General features: G+C 38.6%; 1 protein-coding gene across 5 annotated transcripts in view; it reads left to right on the top strand.

Annotated features, from left to right (window-relative positions):
* CDK5RAP2 (CDK5 regulatory subunit associated protein 2) overlaps positions 1 to 14,189 on the top strand; it is a 66,420-nt gene that overhangs the window by 29,340 nt on the left and 22,891 nt on the right. For 4 of the 5 annotated variants that reach the window (XM_015879253.2, XM_032448013.1, XM_032448015.1 and 1 more), the window contains 8 exons: positions 739 to 854; positions 2,129 to 2,257; positions 5,501 to 5,596; positions 5,977 to 6,024; positions 6,647 to 6,837; positions 8,851 to 9,316; positions 11,315 to 11,582; positions 12,902 to 13,018. In XM_015879253.2, coding sequence (XP_015734739.2) covers positions 739 to 854; positions 2,129 to 2,257; positions 5,501 to 5,596; positions 5,977 to 6,024; positions 6,647 to 6,837; positions 8,851 to 9,316; positions 11,315 to 11,582; positions 12,902 to 13,018 — 1,431 coding nt within the window. The remainder of the gene's footprint in view (positions 1 to 738; positions 855 to 2,128; positions 2,258 to 5,500; positions 5,597 to 5,976; positions 6,025 to 6,646; positions 6,838 to 8,850; positions 9,317 to 11,314; positions 11,583 to 12,901; positions 13,019 to 14,189) is intronic. The other variant, XM_032448014.1, reaches the window with a different exon arrangement.

Raw genomic sequence — 14,189 nt, 5'->3', positions numbered from 1 at the left:
TTGAGTTTCCACTTTGGTATCATTCTCTTCCCCAGTTTGCTAAGTGACAAGAGGTGAACTGTTAGGGAAGAAGACCATTTGTGAATCATTGAGTCCTTGCAGCTTGCATAGGATCAGTGTCAGACTTGGGAATAGAATTTGGATGTCTCCTCTTTGTCATAATTTAGATACACTTTCTCGCTATCTAATGAGATAATATTAAAGAATTAATTGTCATCTATGCTGTAAATGAACAGGTGTTTATTGAAACATAACAAAACCAGTCATGCAGTTGTAGAGGAAATGTATTTTCAATTCCATTCATTTTCAATTCTTTTGGCCCCAACGCAGAATGAGTTCTGTGACCTTGTCTAAGCTGGCTCTTTGCCTCAAGACTTCAAACTCTTACAAATATAGTTAGAATAACTGCTCATGCCTTACTTATCCTTCCTAAAAAAGTGGTTCTAAACGTAATGCTAAATATGCAGATTATAATGCGGAATTGCATCCACAACTCATGCTGATAGCCAGAGAAAATACAGCACGTCTTGTTGTCAGAGGCATGAAGAAGCGTAAGGACAAAATTGATTCAGTTGAATGTAAAGATTATTTTGGGGGCAATGAAACAATTTTAACAGGCCTCCCCCAGACTTCCTGGTAGGCTCTTATTTGAAAAGTCCTCTCTTTGCATTTTGTGCTTTCTTTTCCTGCAAACAAATGAGTTTCTGAAATAATTCCCGTTGTTGGTTATTTTGACAGATGAAACGCTATCTTTCTGTGGAGATCAAACATCTTATATGAGTATTTGCTTAGGAGAGCAAGATAATTTAAACCTGCAGATAGACCATCTGTCTCTTGAAGAACTTAAGAAAAAGGTATTGATCTGGTTTAATATTTACTGCTTTTAATGGCTTAATTCTGATTCATTTGTAGTTTGTGCGTCTCTCATCTGAAGAAGCATTTTATTTAGATGTGACTTGGTAGTTCTGAAAGGATGTTCTTATCTATGTGGTTTGTGATCCACCTTTTATGAGCAGTTTCTCCTTGTTACACAACACGAGCTTCAGAGTGAGCTGCGAGGTAGGTGGACTGCTGCAAAGCTTCTCAAATAGTCAGACAGCTGGATTCAAGTTTCAGACTCAATGCCCTATTTTAGTGATCATTAAGTATGCCAAGTGGAAAGAAAAGTTTTTGTATTAAGTATCCTACAATGCACATCTCACCTGCCTTTATTAATCATGAATATGGTAGTGGTGCCTGTAATTTATTCTGTATAGCACACTCCATCCTAGGCTTTACCATTTTTTTTGACAAATATGGAATGATAAAAAGGAACCCTGAGGTAGGTTAATATTATCTTCGTTCTACATAAGTAGAACTGAAATTCAAAGAAATTAAATTTGCAGACAGTTGTCAAGCAATAGATTAGTATTGGAGCTCAGAAAACTGTTCTAACTCATCATCCTGTGCGTTGATCTCTGAGCTGCGCACCAATTTATGATAAGGAACTGTGCTGAATGCAATTGTTTGAGATTGAACATAAGTGAGGTTTTCCATTTCTCATGGGCAGCTGAATTCTAGGCAAGCATTCAAAATGTGGGGGTGGGTAATGGGAAGGAAAGAAGCATGCCTTACACTGAGCAGGTGTAAGTAAAAAAGCCCCAGATTGTCTATCAGTCCCATTCTGAGGAACACTACTTTTATCTCTGAACATATTCCCTTTGGCAGATTCAGGAACAGCATTAGCAAAAGAAGGTGATAAACCATTTCTTGCCTGAAAAATAAATTCTGTGGCTGAATACTGATCTGCTTTTCGCAAATAGACTAATTGCTCTAATAAATACATTTCACCCTTTTCAAATGCTGCCTTCTTGATAGAACTACACAAGTCTGTGTCACCGATGTGCTCCATCTTAGTAATCTGCCTAGAAACTAGAGTGTTCCAAGTTAAGATTTCTTGAACACCAACTTACAAATACATTATCACGTTTTCCTTACATAGGGAGATTGCCTTATGAGCAGTTACAGAAGCCCAGGCATTCCAACTTTACAGTTAAGATTTACATAGAGATTGATTTATATATCATAATTTGCTTGCATGCTAGCAGGGATGCTACCAGTTTTGTGCATTCATCCTTTCGTTGTTTAGGTTACTGATCTTCTCTTGATGGTTAAGGACCTGCTGTTAATTAATCAAGAGCTTAAGACGAAACAGCTTGGATTCTTCACAACAGATTCTCAAGGGAAGGAAGCAGGGAAGATATTAAACCAGAGTGAGGTAGGTTTTCAGAGTTAAAGCAGAATGTAAGTGCAGAATGACCATAGAACCTGGGGAGTTTAGATTGTTAATTCCTTATAATAAATTAATGCTGGAAATAAATTTAAGAGGTTAACACGAGATCTCACAGTCTCAATTCAGCAAGTGTTCAGTGATGTGTTGAGTAGATTTTAAAGAAACAGCATGTATATTAAAACATTTATTGGGTCTGCCATCTGTTGTTTTTCTCGTTTAGAAGAGGAAGAAAGAGTTAATGTTGCTTTATAAAGAAAGCATTGTCCTGTCATGATAGCCTCAGTAATGGTTCTGCACTGAAAAAGATTGTGGGCAATACGTTCCAGTGAGTCTGCCTGGTAATTTGCCGTGCCATCCTGCAGAGGGTGCTGCACCCCCGCTGATGCCATGGCTTGTACCGAAGGAGTCCGGGTTGTTATCATGACAGGATATTGTGATCTTGCATTTGTCTCAGCAAGGGTGGAACATACAAGGCTACTTACTTAAGGAGCTTGCCACATGAAATTAGATGCTGAATGGCAAAGAGTGAAGCCTGTAAAATAGAAGGCCTCAGAATTCTTCTAGCAGACATGGGAATATAAAATTTGGTCAAATTTGATGGCGTGTCAGTATGATGACAGTGCTGTAGAGCTCAAAAGTTAGAGGAGCTGTGATTAAATGCTTTTAGTTCAACAGGTACTATTTCATCAGCCTTGGCAAGAAAGGGCTATCTGGTTTCCAGGCTAGGGATTGTGACAACAGTGTATTTTGCATATTAATAACCGTTGTCAGAGAGACCACGTTCTGTTTCTTGTGTGTATTCCGGGCTAGGATTTGTTGGCAGGTAGTGCTGAGATGATGCTAACACACGGGCTATAAGAGGAATTGGGACAAGAACAGAAGCATGTACCCTTCTCAGGTTCTTAAAATGAACCCATCTCTCTTTTCCTTTGGAAAGCCAGAGCACAGATCAGATAAATGTGCATCCTGGGGTCTCTGCAGGGCATCTCCCATGGGCCTGGCAGCCCCCATTGCTCCATTTCTTGGCCTTGTGTTTGGAAGGGAGTGAGGAGAACAGAAAAAGGTTGTTTGTATACTGTCCTCTGAACATCTGCTTTCTCTGAGAGAAGCAGCCTCAGTGATTTCAGCCTTCAGGGCTCCAGGGATCTTTACAAACCAAGCATATCAGTGGTTCATTTAGGAAAAACATTCGCAAGGTTTTCAGTCCCCAGGGAAATACTTTAAACAGGCTGCTTATTTTTAGCAGGCTTTTTTTTTTCTTTCTGGCCTTAAGCCACTTATTTGCTTCTAATATTTTGTTGAACATTAGATTATGCTCTTTGGAGCACAGAAAGTTTCCTTTCAGCATTTCAGATGTAGGACCAGGCTTAAACTGCAGCGATTCCTTGTTATGATGTGCTGTAACCTGTTGGTCTGACATAAGAGTTCCGTTCTGAGCAGCACAACTTATTACCCAGTACTGGCCTGGGAAACTCATATGCTAGAAAATATTGAGTCTGTAGAGATAGTTGCATTACGTGGATAAGTTACATGTGCTAATGAGTTGAATCTACACATCTGTGTATTAAAATTAAGGTCTTCAAACTCTACATAGAATCATAGAATTACCCAGGTTGGAATTTAGCATTGTTTTATGACAGCGAATATGAGTGGACTTCTTGATTTCCTATGATTGCAATGAAAAGCCATCTTTTAAAATGCATGTTCTTGCTGTCTATCGCAGTTCTGTTTCTCTTACTCTGGTTTTCAGATTGCCTTTACTTTGTGTTGTCCTGGAAAACCAAGTTTTAAGTGAAAATACCAAGATAATTGAAGCGTGACTCAGAAGTTAATTTTGAATATAGATTTCTAATAGTAAAAGGCAAATATATTAATAGACTGCACCATCCAGTTACTTAAAGCCATTAGAGCTGATTATACTGCTAGAGATCGGAAGATTAAGAAAAAGCTTTTCTCATTTTCCATATACATTTATGTGCACAATTAAAAATAAAGACAACAGACCCACACGTGGGTTCAATTCCCAGTGTTCGTAGGAAGCAAAAATAACACTCCCTGCAGAGTCCTGTTTGTCTGCAGTTGGATGGACGTGCTGAGAGCCAAGGCTTTACTACAGCGTGTGATACTGGGGAAGCAGGTTTTGCTTTTCATGTCCCAAGTTTCAGCTTCACACTCTGTATCCATCAGAACTATAAATATCACATCCACAACCACTAGGCTCCAGTTTCTTTCCTTTCAATGTGTCATCTGAGTCTCTGTACCTGTAATCTCAATTTACTGCTTTTTCTATGACTGTGCTCAGGATTCTGCTTCCTCTTGTCTTAATTTTTCTTTAGCTCCACGTGGCTGTTATACACAGCAGTGCTGTGTTATTGGCATAGTGCTTTAAGGGTAAAAAATGGAATCAAATGCAAGTCTGAATCTGCTGTGCCAGTGCTGTATCCTGCCTGAGGTTTAGACATCCTAGGCACAGCATCGTTGGTATTCACCATCGCTCATGTTCCTTATTTTTAATGAGGTTCTAGCAGCAAAGATCTTAAATAACCATCTTTTTTTCTATTGGATTGAAAAAAATTGCTATAAACAAAATGATATAAATGTCCAGTCTGGTTGCAATTCTAGTTTGGTGTTCTTTAAATGGAGCTGTTTGGGTGCTGTCTGCAGTGATTCAGAGGCTCTGTGCTGTGCATCTCTTCTGCTGCTCTTCCTTCCTAGCTGGGTAGGGGTGGAGCTGTTCTCTGGCTCAGGTCTGCCCCAGTTTGGGAACCTCTGTTCTAATGTGTTCCTATAATACTGCCAAAATACTGCTTTCTTTGTGAAGTGTCTGCTTTTTGGGTGCTGGAGGAAAGCCCTGATTGTGCAGCAAGTAGAAGTGAATTCAGGCAGTGGGGAAAATGAAATAGGCACAGTGAGAACATGATTTAGGATAGGGGTCTGTTGTTGGGAGAGGCTAAATGATGTTCATTTGTTATTGTAATATCTGAGGGGAGAGGGTTAAATAAAAATGAAGAAACATATAAAGCAAGGTTTCACTGTAATATGAATAATTCCTGGTTTTTATCTTAATATTCTTTGATCTTGTTGAAGAAATCTAATTCAGTGTTTGTTACTTTGTATTACAGGCTTTTTTTGTTTTCTTTTAAGACATGTCACTGACTTATTTATGCATATTTCATATCACAGTATTTTTTTGTGCCTCATTTTCACATCATTCCATACTTTGTGTAGTTTCTTGAAATAACAGAAGAGCGGGTGAAGCAGACTGAAGATGGTGACAATGACAGCAAGATGCAGAACAGTCAGTTTTATGAGAGGGAAAGTCAGGTAGGACTCTGCACTGGATGCACTGTGTTTCTCCTTAAAAACCCTGTAGTTCAAGTTATGTGAGGTTTGTCTGCTGCCATCATTGATGAAAAATATTTGAGGTCCTTTTGGGTTGGAATACTTGATGTCATGGTAACTTGCTAGAGACGTTTGTGTACTTGAGACAGGCTTCTGGAATCTGCTGTCCTCTGGTCATTCCAAAGAATCACAGTATCTTGAATTAATTAAAGTTAAAAGGAACCTTGGGAGATCATAAAGTGTAATTAGCTGAATGTTTCTAGTAGTTTGAAAATGGTGACACGCTAAAATATGACTCAGTGACACATACTGAGGGGTTGAGATGAAGAATAGTGACATTCTGTTGTTTGTAATTTCTCTAGATATGCCTTCATGAATCCATGGATTGTCCTTCTGAGATGGTTAAACAGGTAAACGTTGTATTGTAAAGATTCTCCTGCCTCTTAAACATTTTAGTGTCTAACTGGTGATGCCTACCCATAAAACTGCATGAAATGGTTCAGGTGCATACACTCATGTAGTTGATACAATAGACTCCCTTTGACTTAAAGGAATACTGAGTTACTGGTGAGGACCCACATTGAAACAAAGTCTCCAGTGTAACTTGCAAGAAGTTGGCTGTTTGTAAATAGTTTAAATTAGATCCTGTCCTTGCTATGAGAGTAGGGAGGTCCCAGGACAGAACTTGGTACTGTAAGGTCAAATGATACAAAGGAGAACTAAAACTAAATCTGAAAAATTAGCAGTAATGTGCAGGCAGCATTCCAGAAATTTCACACCTATTCAAAGCTAAATGCCATCAGGGAAGTCTACTTATTACTAAACAACTGATCTGTATGAATTAATCATGTGAAATAGGTGTTCATTTGTTTTTCAATTAATAAATGGTCAGTGAAATGTCTGTGGATGCTTCTTAATGTAGATAAAGGGCATCAGGAATTAGAAAACCCGATTACAGAAAGATTACAGCCCTTAATTTAATAGAACATTGCATACCTATCTAATAAGAAAATATTTGCAATTTTTTAACAGATAACTCCATCAGGCTATTCAGAGAGTTTCTGCAAAGGTAGACGTTACAGGAATCCAAATAAGCTTCAGTTTGAACATGATACAACTGGCAAACACTTTGGCAGAATAGGGATGAGTGAACATGAAACAGAAGAGATGAACTTGCTCACATTTCTTTTGAGAGAAAATAGAACATCTATACTTGAATCTACGTAAGTATGAGAGAGATGCACCTTTTTTGACAGTATTTCTATTTGAGAAGAGAATAAAGTAATTTTGCTAAAGTGAATTTAGATAATGGCACTGTCTAATTTACCTGAGAGATTGGCAAGGCGCCTTCAGAGCCATTTTAGTCTATCATGCAATTAAGTAATTAGGAAACATAGTATCAGTAGAAATCCTTATGAAAAAACCATTACAAGAGGAAAAAAAGCCTTCCCAAAGTTATTGATACATGGAGCTCTACTGTGGAGAGGAATGTTTTCAGAGTGGGGACTAGAAGTGCTAAAGGGCTCAGATGGTGATATGTGCAACTGCTTTCTATTTTATTTTAATTTTTGTTTTGTTTTTAATGATATTAAAATAGCTGAAATCACAGGGAAGTAAATGGTGGGGTGTTGAAGGGGGTGAATCCATATTGCTATAGAAGGGATATGAGTGAGAAATTATGGATAGTGGAAATGGAGTTACAATGACTAGAGAGTTAATTTTGATTGGACATTACTGGTACCCTTCGTGACCACTGTGTTTCTATCTGTGTGCGTGTGTGTGTGTTATACTACAGTACAATCAGTTCCCAGCTGAAATGCTCATTTCTTTAAGAACTGGACAATACCAAACAAGTTGTATAGAAAAACACACACCCTCATTAGGTTTTTTCCCTCCCATCTTACGCTTAAACCACTTAATCTTCTGGTTGAAAGCTCAATTACAGCTTTGCTAGAGATCACTCTCATTTTTCTTTCTTTGTTCTTTCCACCTTGTTATGACTATATACAGTATTGAATGACTTTTTCTTCCCTTGCCCATCAGTGTTGTGCTTTCCAGAGAGTAATGGGAATGACCTTCCATATACTGAGAGCTCAGCAGTGCTGGTAGCAGAATATCCTGTGGAGTTACACAAGTCAAACCCTGTTCTATGTTCAGCATGCACTGCAGCTGACTTTACTCAAACAGTTCTGTGTTTTTACATTGCTGTTCAAAACTCTCCAACAGCTCCAGTGATCTTAGCTGTCAAAGCACCAGTCAGTGATAAATGAGGGGGTTATTACTTGTAGAGGATGAACAGATAACATTGTTTTATTTGTTAACCTTACTTAAAAGTCTGCTAATGAGTGATTCCAACACAGTCATCTTTAGCTCTCTAGTGTATAATTTTTTCTGTATTCAGATATAAATGACCAGACTGGCTGGTGATGAGCCTGTACTTTGGGTAACTTAATTCTCACTAATGACATTATATGCCAGACAGAGACATAAAGAGCCTAGTTAGTCTGTAGCACTTCAAATGCTAACTATATAAATACAGTTGTTTAAAATTCTAGTTTATATGTTTAGTGGCACAAACTGTTCTTTATTGCACACATGATATCGTCTGTAGGATTTGAAGATTTACTTATGCCTTAAGTGCCTCTTATTTGGCTTCAGTTTCATTTAAAATGTTTTCAGAACTGTTGTCAATGGGCACTGGCTGTCTGTGAGGCAGTATGGTGGTCTGTAGCAAGCTATTTCTGCAAGCTATTGGCTGCTTTCTCCATTTCCATCTTCCTTTTGCATTAGAAATACACAAAGAGACCCATTTCAGAAAAAAAATCAACCTTTAGAGCCTCCTGTGTCTCGGTGGGAGGTTTATTTTTCAAGTATTTAAATCATAAAGTAAACTCTTCTGAAAATGCATCCCTGTTTCTTCTATTGCTGCTATGTAAACAATTGATTTAGTTACTAGAGGTTTACTAACAGTTCATGGATGAGGATGGGGATGGTAGAGCATGTATGGTCATGAATAGAAGGGAAGTGTTGATGAGATAATTTGTGTTACAATTCACGCTGTGGAAATGTTTCAAAACCTCTGTTCATTAGTGAGTAATTCATTAGTGCGTAAAATAGAGTCCCCTGGGAATTTCGAGTATGTCAAGACACTGCAAAAGTGTTTCTTAGAAGGTGTTCCTGTTTGCTTAAATAAAACTCAAAATTCATGCCTTTCCTTTCCTCCTTCCTGAGTATAGCAGACAAGAACAAATGAAAACTGTAAATGAACTGTTAGATCATCTGAACACAACTGAGCAAGAGTGTTCAAGTGAAGACATAGAGGAGAAGAATGAAAAAGATCTTAGGCAGATGATTATTCAACTAAGAGCTGAACTCAAACGTTTCAAGCAGGCCAATAAATTCTTAAAGCAGCAAGCAGAATTAAAATCAACTTTTGATGGGAAAGAGAAGCTTCATGCAGATGCGGTGCCACAGATTAATAAGGATATTGAGTTGCTGAAAGCGGAACTGAAAGATGCAGCTACACAAACAATGACTTTAGAGGGTAATGTCATGAGATTTAAATTTGAAAGCAATAAAGGAGCCTCGGAAGGAAGAACAAAATATTCAAGATTAAATGCAGAAGGGGAACTTCAGCAGGAAAACGCGTGTAAGAAGAGCGAGCAGCATGAAAGAGGCTTTTTTTCGAGGAGAACAAATGAAGTAAGTTTGTTTAAGATTCTCTTTTTAGTGCCTGGGGAATAGATGTAGAGAAGAAAGAAGTACGTTTCATTTCTAATATTAGATTTTGCTTTTGTGTAATTTTTAAAATTAGCAGAAGAGATGTACACGAAATACGTGTAAGATAATTGTTCTTAATGTTGGAAGCTTTTCATCATGCACTTCAGTGTGTCTTAGAACATTAAATAATGGAATTTCAATCCTCACTGGGACTAGGTACCAGTAAATCTTATAGCTGTTGGGTAGAGAAGATGTTGTGCCTCCATCTTCTGGCTGCCCTGGCTGCTCTGACGAGATCCTTTGGAGGCAGAAAGGAACTGGTGTGTCTCTTTTGGGGCTACATGGAGCAGTTGGTTTTAGGAACATTTGAAGGGATGAGTGCAGCTGGAAACAAATAGTTAAGGTGTATGGTAGGGGAAGGCTTTGGAGATCCCAGCTGGCCTATTAATGCAGATCTGCTTGTGATGACTGTAAAAAGCACACATGGTGTCTTTGGTTTGCTGGTGTCACCACTCAGGAACAAAGGACTGGAGGTGAATGGAGATCTACCTGCCTTCCGTGAGGAATGCCAAGAGTTCTTTCTGCAGCTCTGATCACTGAAACCTCTTTCTTTCAAGTTCTTGTCTTCATTAAATTTTAATGTACCATTTTGATTCATCATTTGCCAGATGAGCTGCAACCTCAATACGAGTTAAAGTTCTTATTTGGTCTAATCCGGTACATTGGTGTTTCTGAGTGGCTTTTATTTCATACAGCCTGCTGAACTGAACTTAACCTGTGCAGTGTGTGAGTATATACAACAGCCCTGAGACAGGTGGAAATAATTTGACACTGTTAAGAGCATTTCAGTAAAACTAGAGAAGTTCATCTCAACAGGCTTTATTTTTCAGCTTCCAAATGATATTTGTATTCACGTATGTACAAAATGAATTGAGGATGTCATTAGGAAAATGGAACTTGCTTTTTATTATTTTAAATTGTATAATTGCTAAGAAATGAATGTGGAGAGGTATTTCAGAATACACTGGGTGGTAAAAGAAATTACAGGGCCTGATGATGCTGGTTTAGCAAATGAACAGCAAAAAAGAAAACAACCAAACAAACTAAATCTGTTTGAACTTGCCATTATTGATTTTTATTACTATTATCACGCATAACTCTATAACTTCCATCAACATGTAGCATGTTTTTATCCTTCTGGAGATAGTGCTATCTTATGCTCTGTGGCTTCACCAAGGATGCATTTATTTTATGTGGAGTCTTTGCAAGGTCAGCAGCTGACATGCTGTGATCTCCACTGAGAAACTGAGTTTCTCCTCCGAGCACCAGTGATGGAATATCAGTTGCAGTAGGTGATGGGAGTCCTGCAGGAGCAATGCATAGAGCGTGTGGGTGATGAAACTGTTGATGAACTGCAGCTGATGCAAAGCTCTTTTCATTTGCTCAAAGGTAAGAAAGGGCTGGGATGAAGGAGATGGAGGAAGAAAAGGAAACCTGGTTCAATAATTTAGGAAAAACTAGATAGGAGCTCCAAAATATATATAAAAAGGACTTGAGGGAGACATTTACTTGGCAGTCACATGTGATACAAGTGGGGTAGCAACAGTCAGAGAAGTCAGTTTGAGAGTCTGAGTAATAAACTATATTCCTAGGGCACACAAAAATTCGAGGTTAATGACCTACTGACCAAAATCCTTTGTTTAGGTGGTGGTGAATTTGCTGTCTTGCTTCATAGACTGGAAGCCATTCATGGAGTGGCTGCGGATGCATTGGCAGCACTCGCTCAGGGCCTTTTTGTTCTCACTGAATATTTGTTTTGTGTGTCGTGAGGGTATTGCAGTCTTATTTTCAAAACAATTTCATGTGACAGCTGATACTGCTGGAAAAGCTTTCTCTTCCCTGGAATACTTGTTTATACTTCCTTTACTTGACTGTTACCTACCAGCTGAAAGCTGCCATTTTATTCAATGCCTTTTTCAGACTGATGCTGCTCACCTGCTGAGGAAGTCCCGGCTGCCTGTTCTGCTACGATCATCCAGACCAGTAGGAAACTGGCCTGCGAGCTCCTCTGTGCACAGGTTGGATTCAGAACTCTGGCATCACACCGGAGCACCTTACAAAGGTCTGAAGGCATGTGAGATTCAAACCAAGCAACTTCAGCCACAAGGAAATGGAGAGTTGCTATTGCACGAGTCTGGAGCTGAAGACCTGCAAGAGGAGCCTGAACAGGAGAGCACATTAGTGAGAGGTAAATAAGCAATTGCATTTAAAGTGCAGGCATTGCAGTGCTGCTTGGATCCTTTCCTTGTAGAAAGTGAAAACAGGTTACTTTACACACATCAAATGCTGCTTAAACTTAAGATCTTACTGAATGATGAGTTATATGGTATGTAGGTCTTGAGAATCACTGTTTGTTTTCGTTCCGTTGAATTTTTGCTGTATAATGTAAAACAGCTTTGTATGGAATAGAAAGTACATTGCATGCATGGCATGAAGTGCATAATTAATGACAGTTTTGCACGGTGCTCACATGTGCACATTCATATGTCAGTGTTCAGGTCAATGAGAAATTTCCTGCATGGGCTTCCAAGTCTAATGAAAACTGTAGCAAAGGCAGAAGAGTATAAAAATACTTCATTTGTTTATGCTGCATAAATATGTTTTTCCAATATTCCACTGATCAGTCAAGTCAGCCTTGTCAGTTTCCAGCGTGGCTGGGTTAATTTAAACTCACTTGTTGACAAAGTGTCTGCATCAGCAAAGTATGACAAATTTGTAAGCTAGAGAACAATGGGTACTATATAAAGATTTGGAGTGGTAAAGGAAAAATGCATTTAGCAGTAAGAATAGAAAATGGGTAGAGATGTAAAGGACAGGTGGGGGACAGAGAAAGTATAAATGTAAGATTAAATCAAGTTCCAAGTGAACCACTGAGAAAAGCAGAAGATGCAGAGGCTTTGTTGTTAAGGATAACATTGTGGGATGGGACAGATATGGCACGACTTAATTGTTAATGTCGAAGTTGATAAGACTGTAGCATTTAATTTTGATAGGTGCAAATTCTGTGGAGAATTCTGAGAGGGAAAATGCTTTTGGGCTGGTCCTGAAATGAACACTGCAGTCCTGAGATTTCCTTTCCATTCTGATTTCTTTATCCTATAGTGGATAATGGTTGTACTACAGACAGTAATTCTGAGTCTGGATGCAAGGGTAGGTTGCAGAGGAGCAGCAAACTCCTTAGCCTTTCCTCAGGGTTTAACACGAAACATTTGAAAATACACTAAAAATTGATTAGCAGTTATATTACAAATGGGACTTGCAAATCTTTGTCTTTATTCACTGTTAGGATGCTTTGGACATTGTTCATTAGTTATTCTTGTAGTTCCATCCAGTACTTTAAAAAATGTGACACCTGTTGCATGCCACCAATAATGTTTGTATTGGGAGTTGTTCATTTTGTGATTTTCCAGTTCTGAACTGTGAAATAACCAGGTTTAGATTTGTGGCTGTGGGTTTTTTTTTCCCATTCACTTACTGCCTTCTGTTCCCCACTCTGCTGCTCTCCAGGTGACTCGTTCAGCAAAGCAGACAGCAGTGGGGCCCAGGTTGAACCACAGGATGTCGAATGTGGTACAGGGAGCAAGAAGGGATGCGTGATGTACAGAAATCAGCAGAACTGTCAAGGTAGAGCGTTTATATGGGATAAGGGAAAAAAATGACACTCTAGTTTCTGCTAAGTTTTGCAATATTATAATTTGCTGCAGGTAACTGTCTCCTTTGTCATTATTTGTGAGTTCTAAATCTTGCTTACTTTGCTGGTATGGTTGAATTTCTCTTAACAATCCAAGTTAGTCTTTTAAGGGTTATGTTTTCAGAAGGGTCACGGGAATTTATGAACTGGATGTCAGTAAAAACAATGAATTGTGTGCCTAACCCTGATATCTGCTGCTGATGTCCTTGCTTCTGAACACTATTCTGTATTAAATATATATCTTTTTACATGTTTATGCTTCTGCATCTAGTTAAGAACTATTGGAATGAAGCAGTTGAATGATACGATTTTGCTTATCTGAATTATTTGAAGGCATTCAACTAGGTTGAAACCTAATGGAGTTATTTAATGAAAATGTAAATAGGCATATTACTGTGTATCAGTCATTTATTGGGGGGGGGGGGCTTGAATAATGTAGTTAACCTGTTGTTCACAAAACACAGGGTATGGCCAATTGTGATCACATCATTATTATAATTCATAAGAGTCCTCAAAGCCCATCAGTCTGCAGAATCGTTCTCTGTGTGAATGGGCACCCATACATACGTAAGGTATCTTAGTTCTTAATGGACAGTGTTTCATTAAAAGCTACAGCCCATCTTCTAATGAGAAACAATCCCCAGATCAGGGTTACAGAGTGAGTTCATCTGGTACCTCAGTCCACAACCTTTCTGCATCTCCTTTGGCAGAAATAAACTACAAAGTCAAAGGATTGTGCCTTTCAGGTAGAAGAGGAGGAAGAGAAGCCTATGAACTAAATGTCACATCTCTTATTCACCGTGTGATCTTGAATTCATACATGAATGCTTTCTGAGGAGCATTTCTGTCCTGTGATTTTTTTGCCTCTGGAATGATGTAAATGATGTTCAGCAATCTGTGTGCTGCAGAGAATATCATCCACCCTTAATTTCAAATACGTTGATATTCCAGTAATCTATCTTCCTTTTTTAATCCCCTCTGTTTTTAGGTTATTTTGTTCTCATTATCTTGTCCTTGTGCTTGACTCAAGACTTCACATACAGCCATCCCCTCAAACATGCTGCTCTGAGTCAGAGTTTGGGCATTCACATTCATTCTGTATGG

The sequence above is a fragment of the Coturnix japonica genome, chromosome 17, assembly GCF_001577835.2.
Source record: "Coturnix japonica isolate 7356 chromosome 17, Coturnix japonica 2.1, whole genome shotgun sequence".
NCBI lineage: Eukaryota > Metazoa > Chordata > Aves > Galliformes > Phasianidae > Coturnix > Coturnix japonica.
The sequence above is the reverse complement of the archived record's forward strand: the minus strand, read 5'-3'. Positions and strand labels throughout refer to the sequence as shown.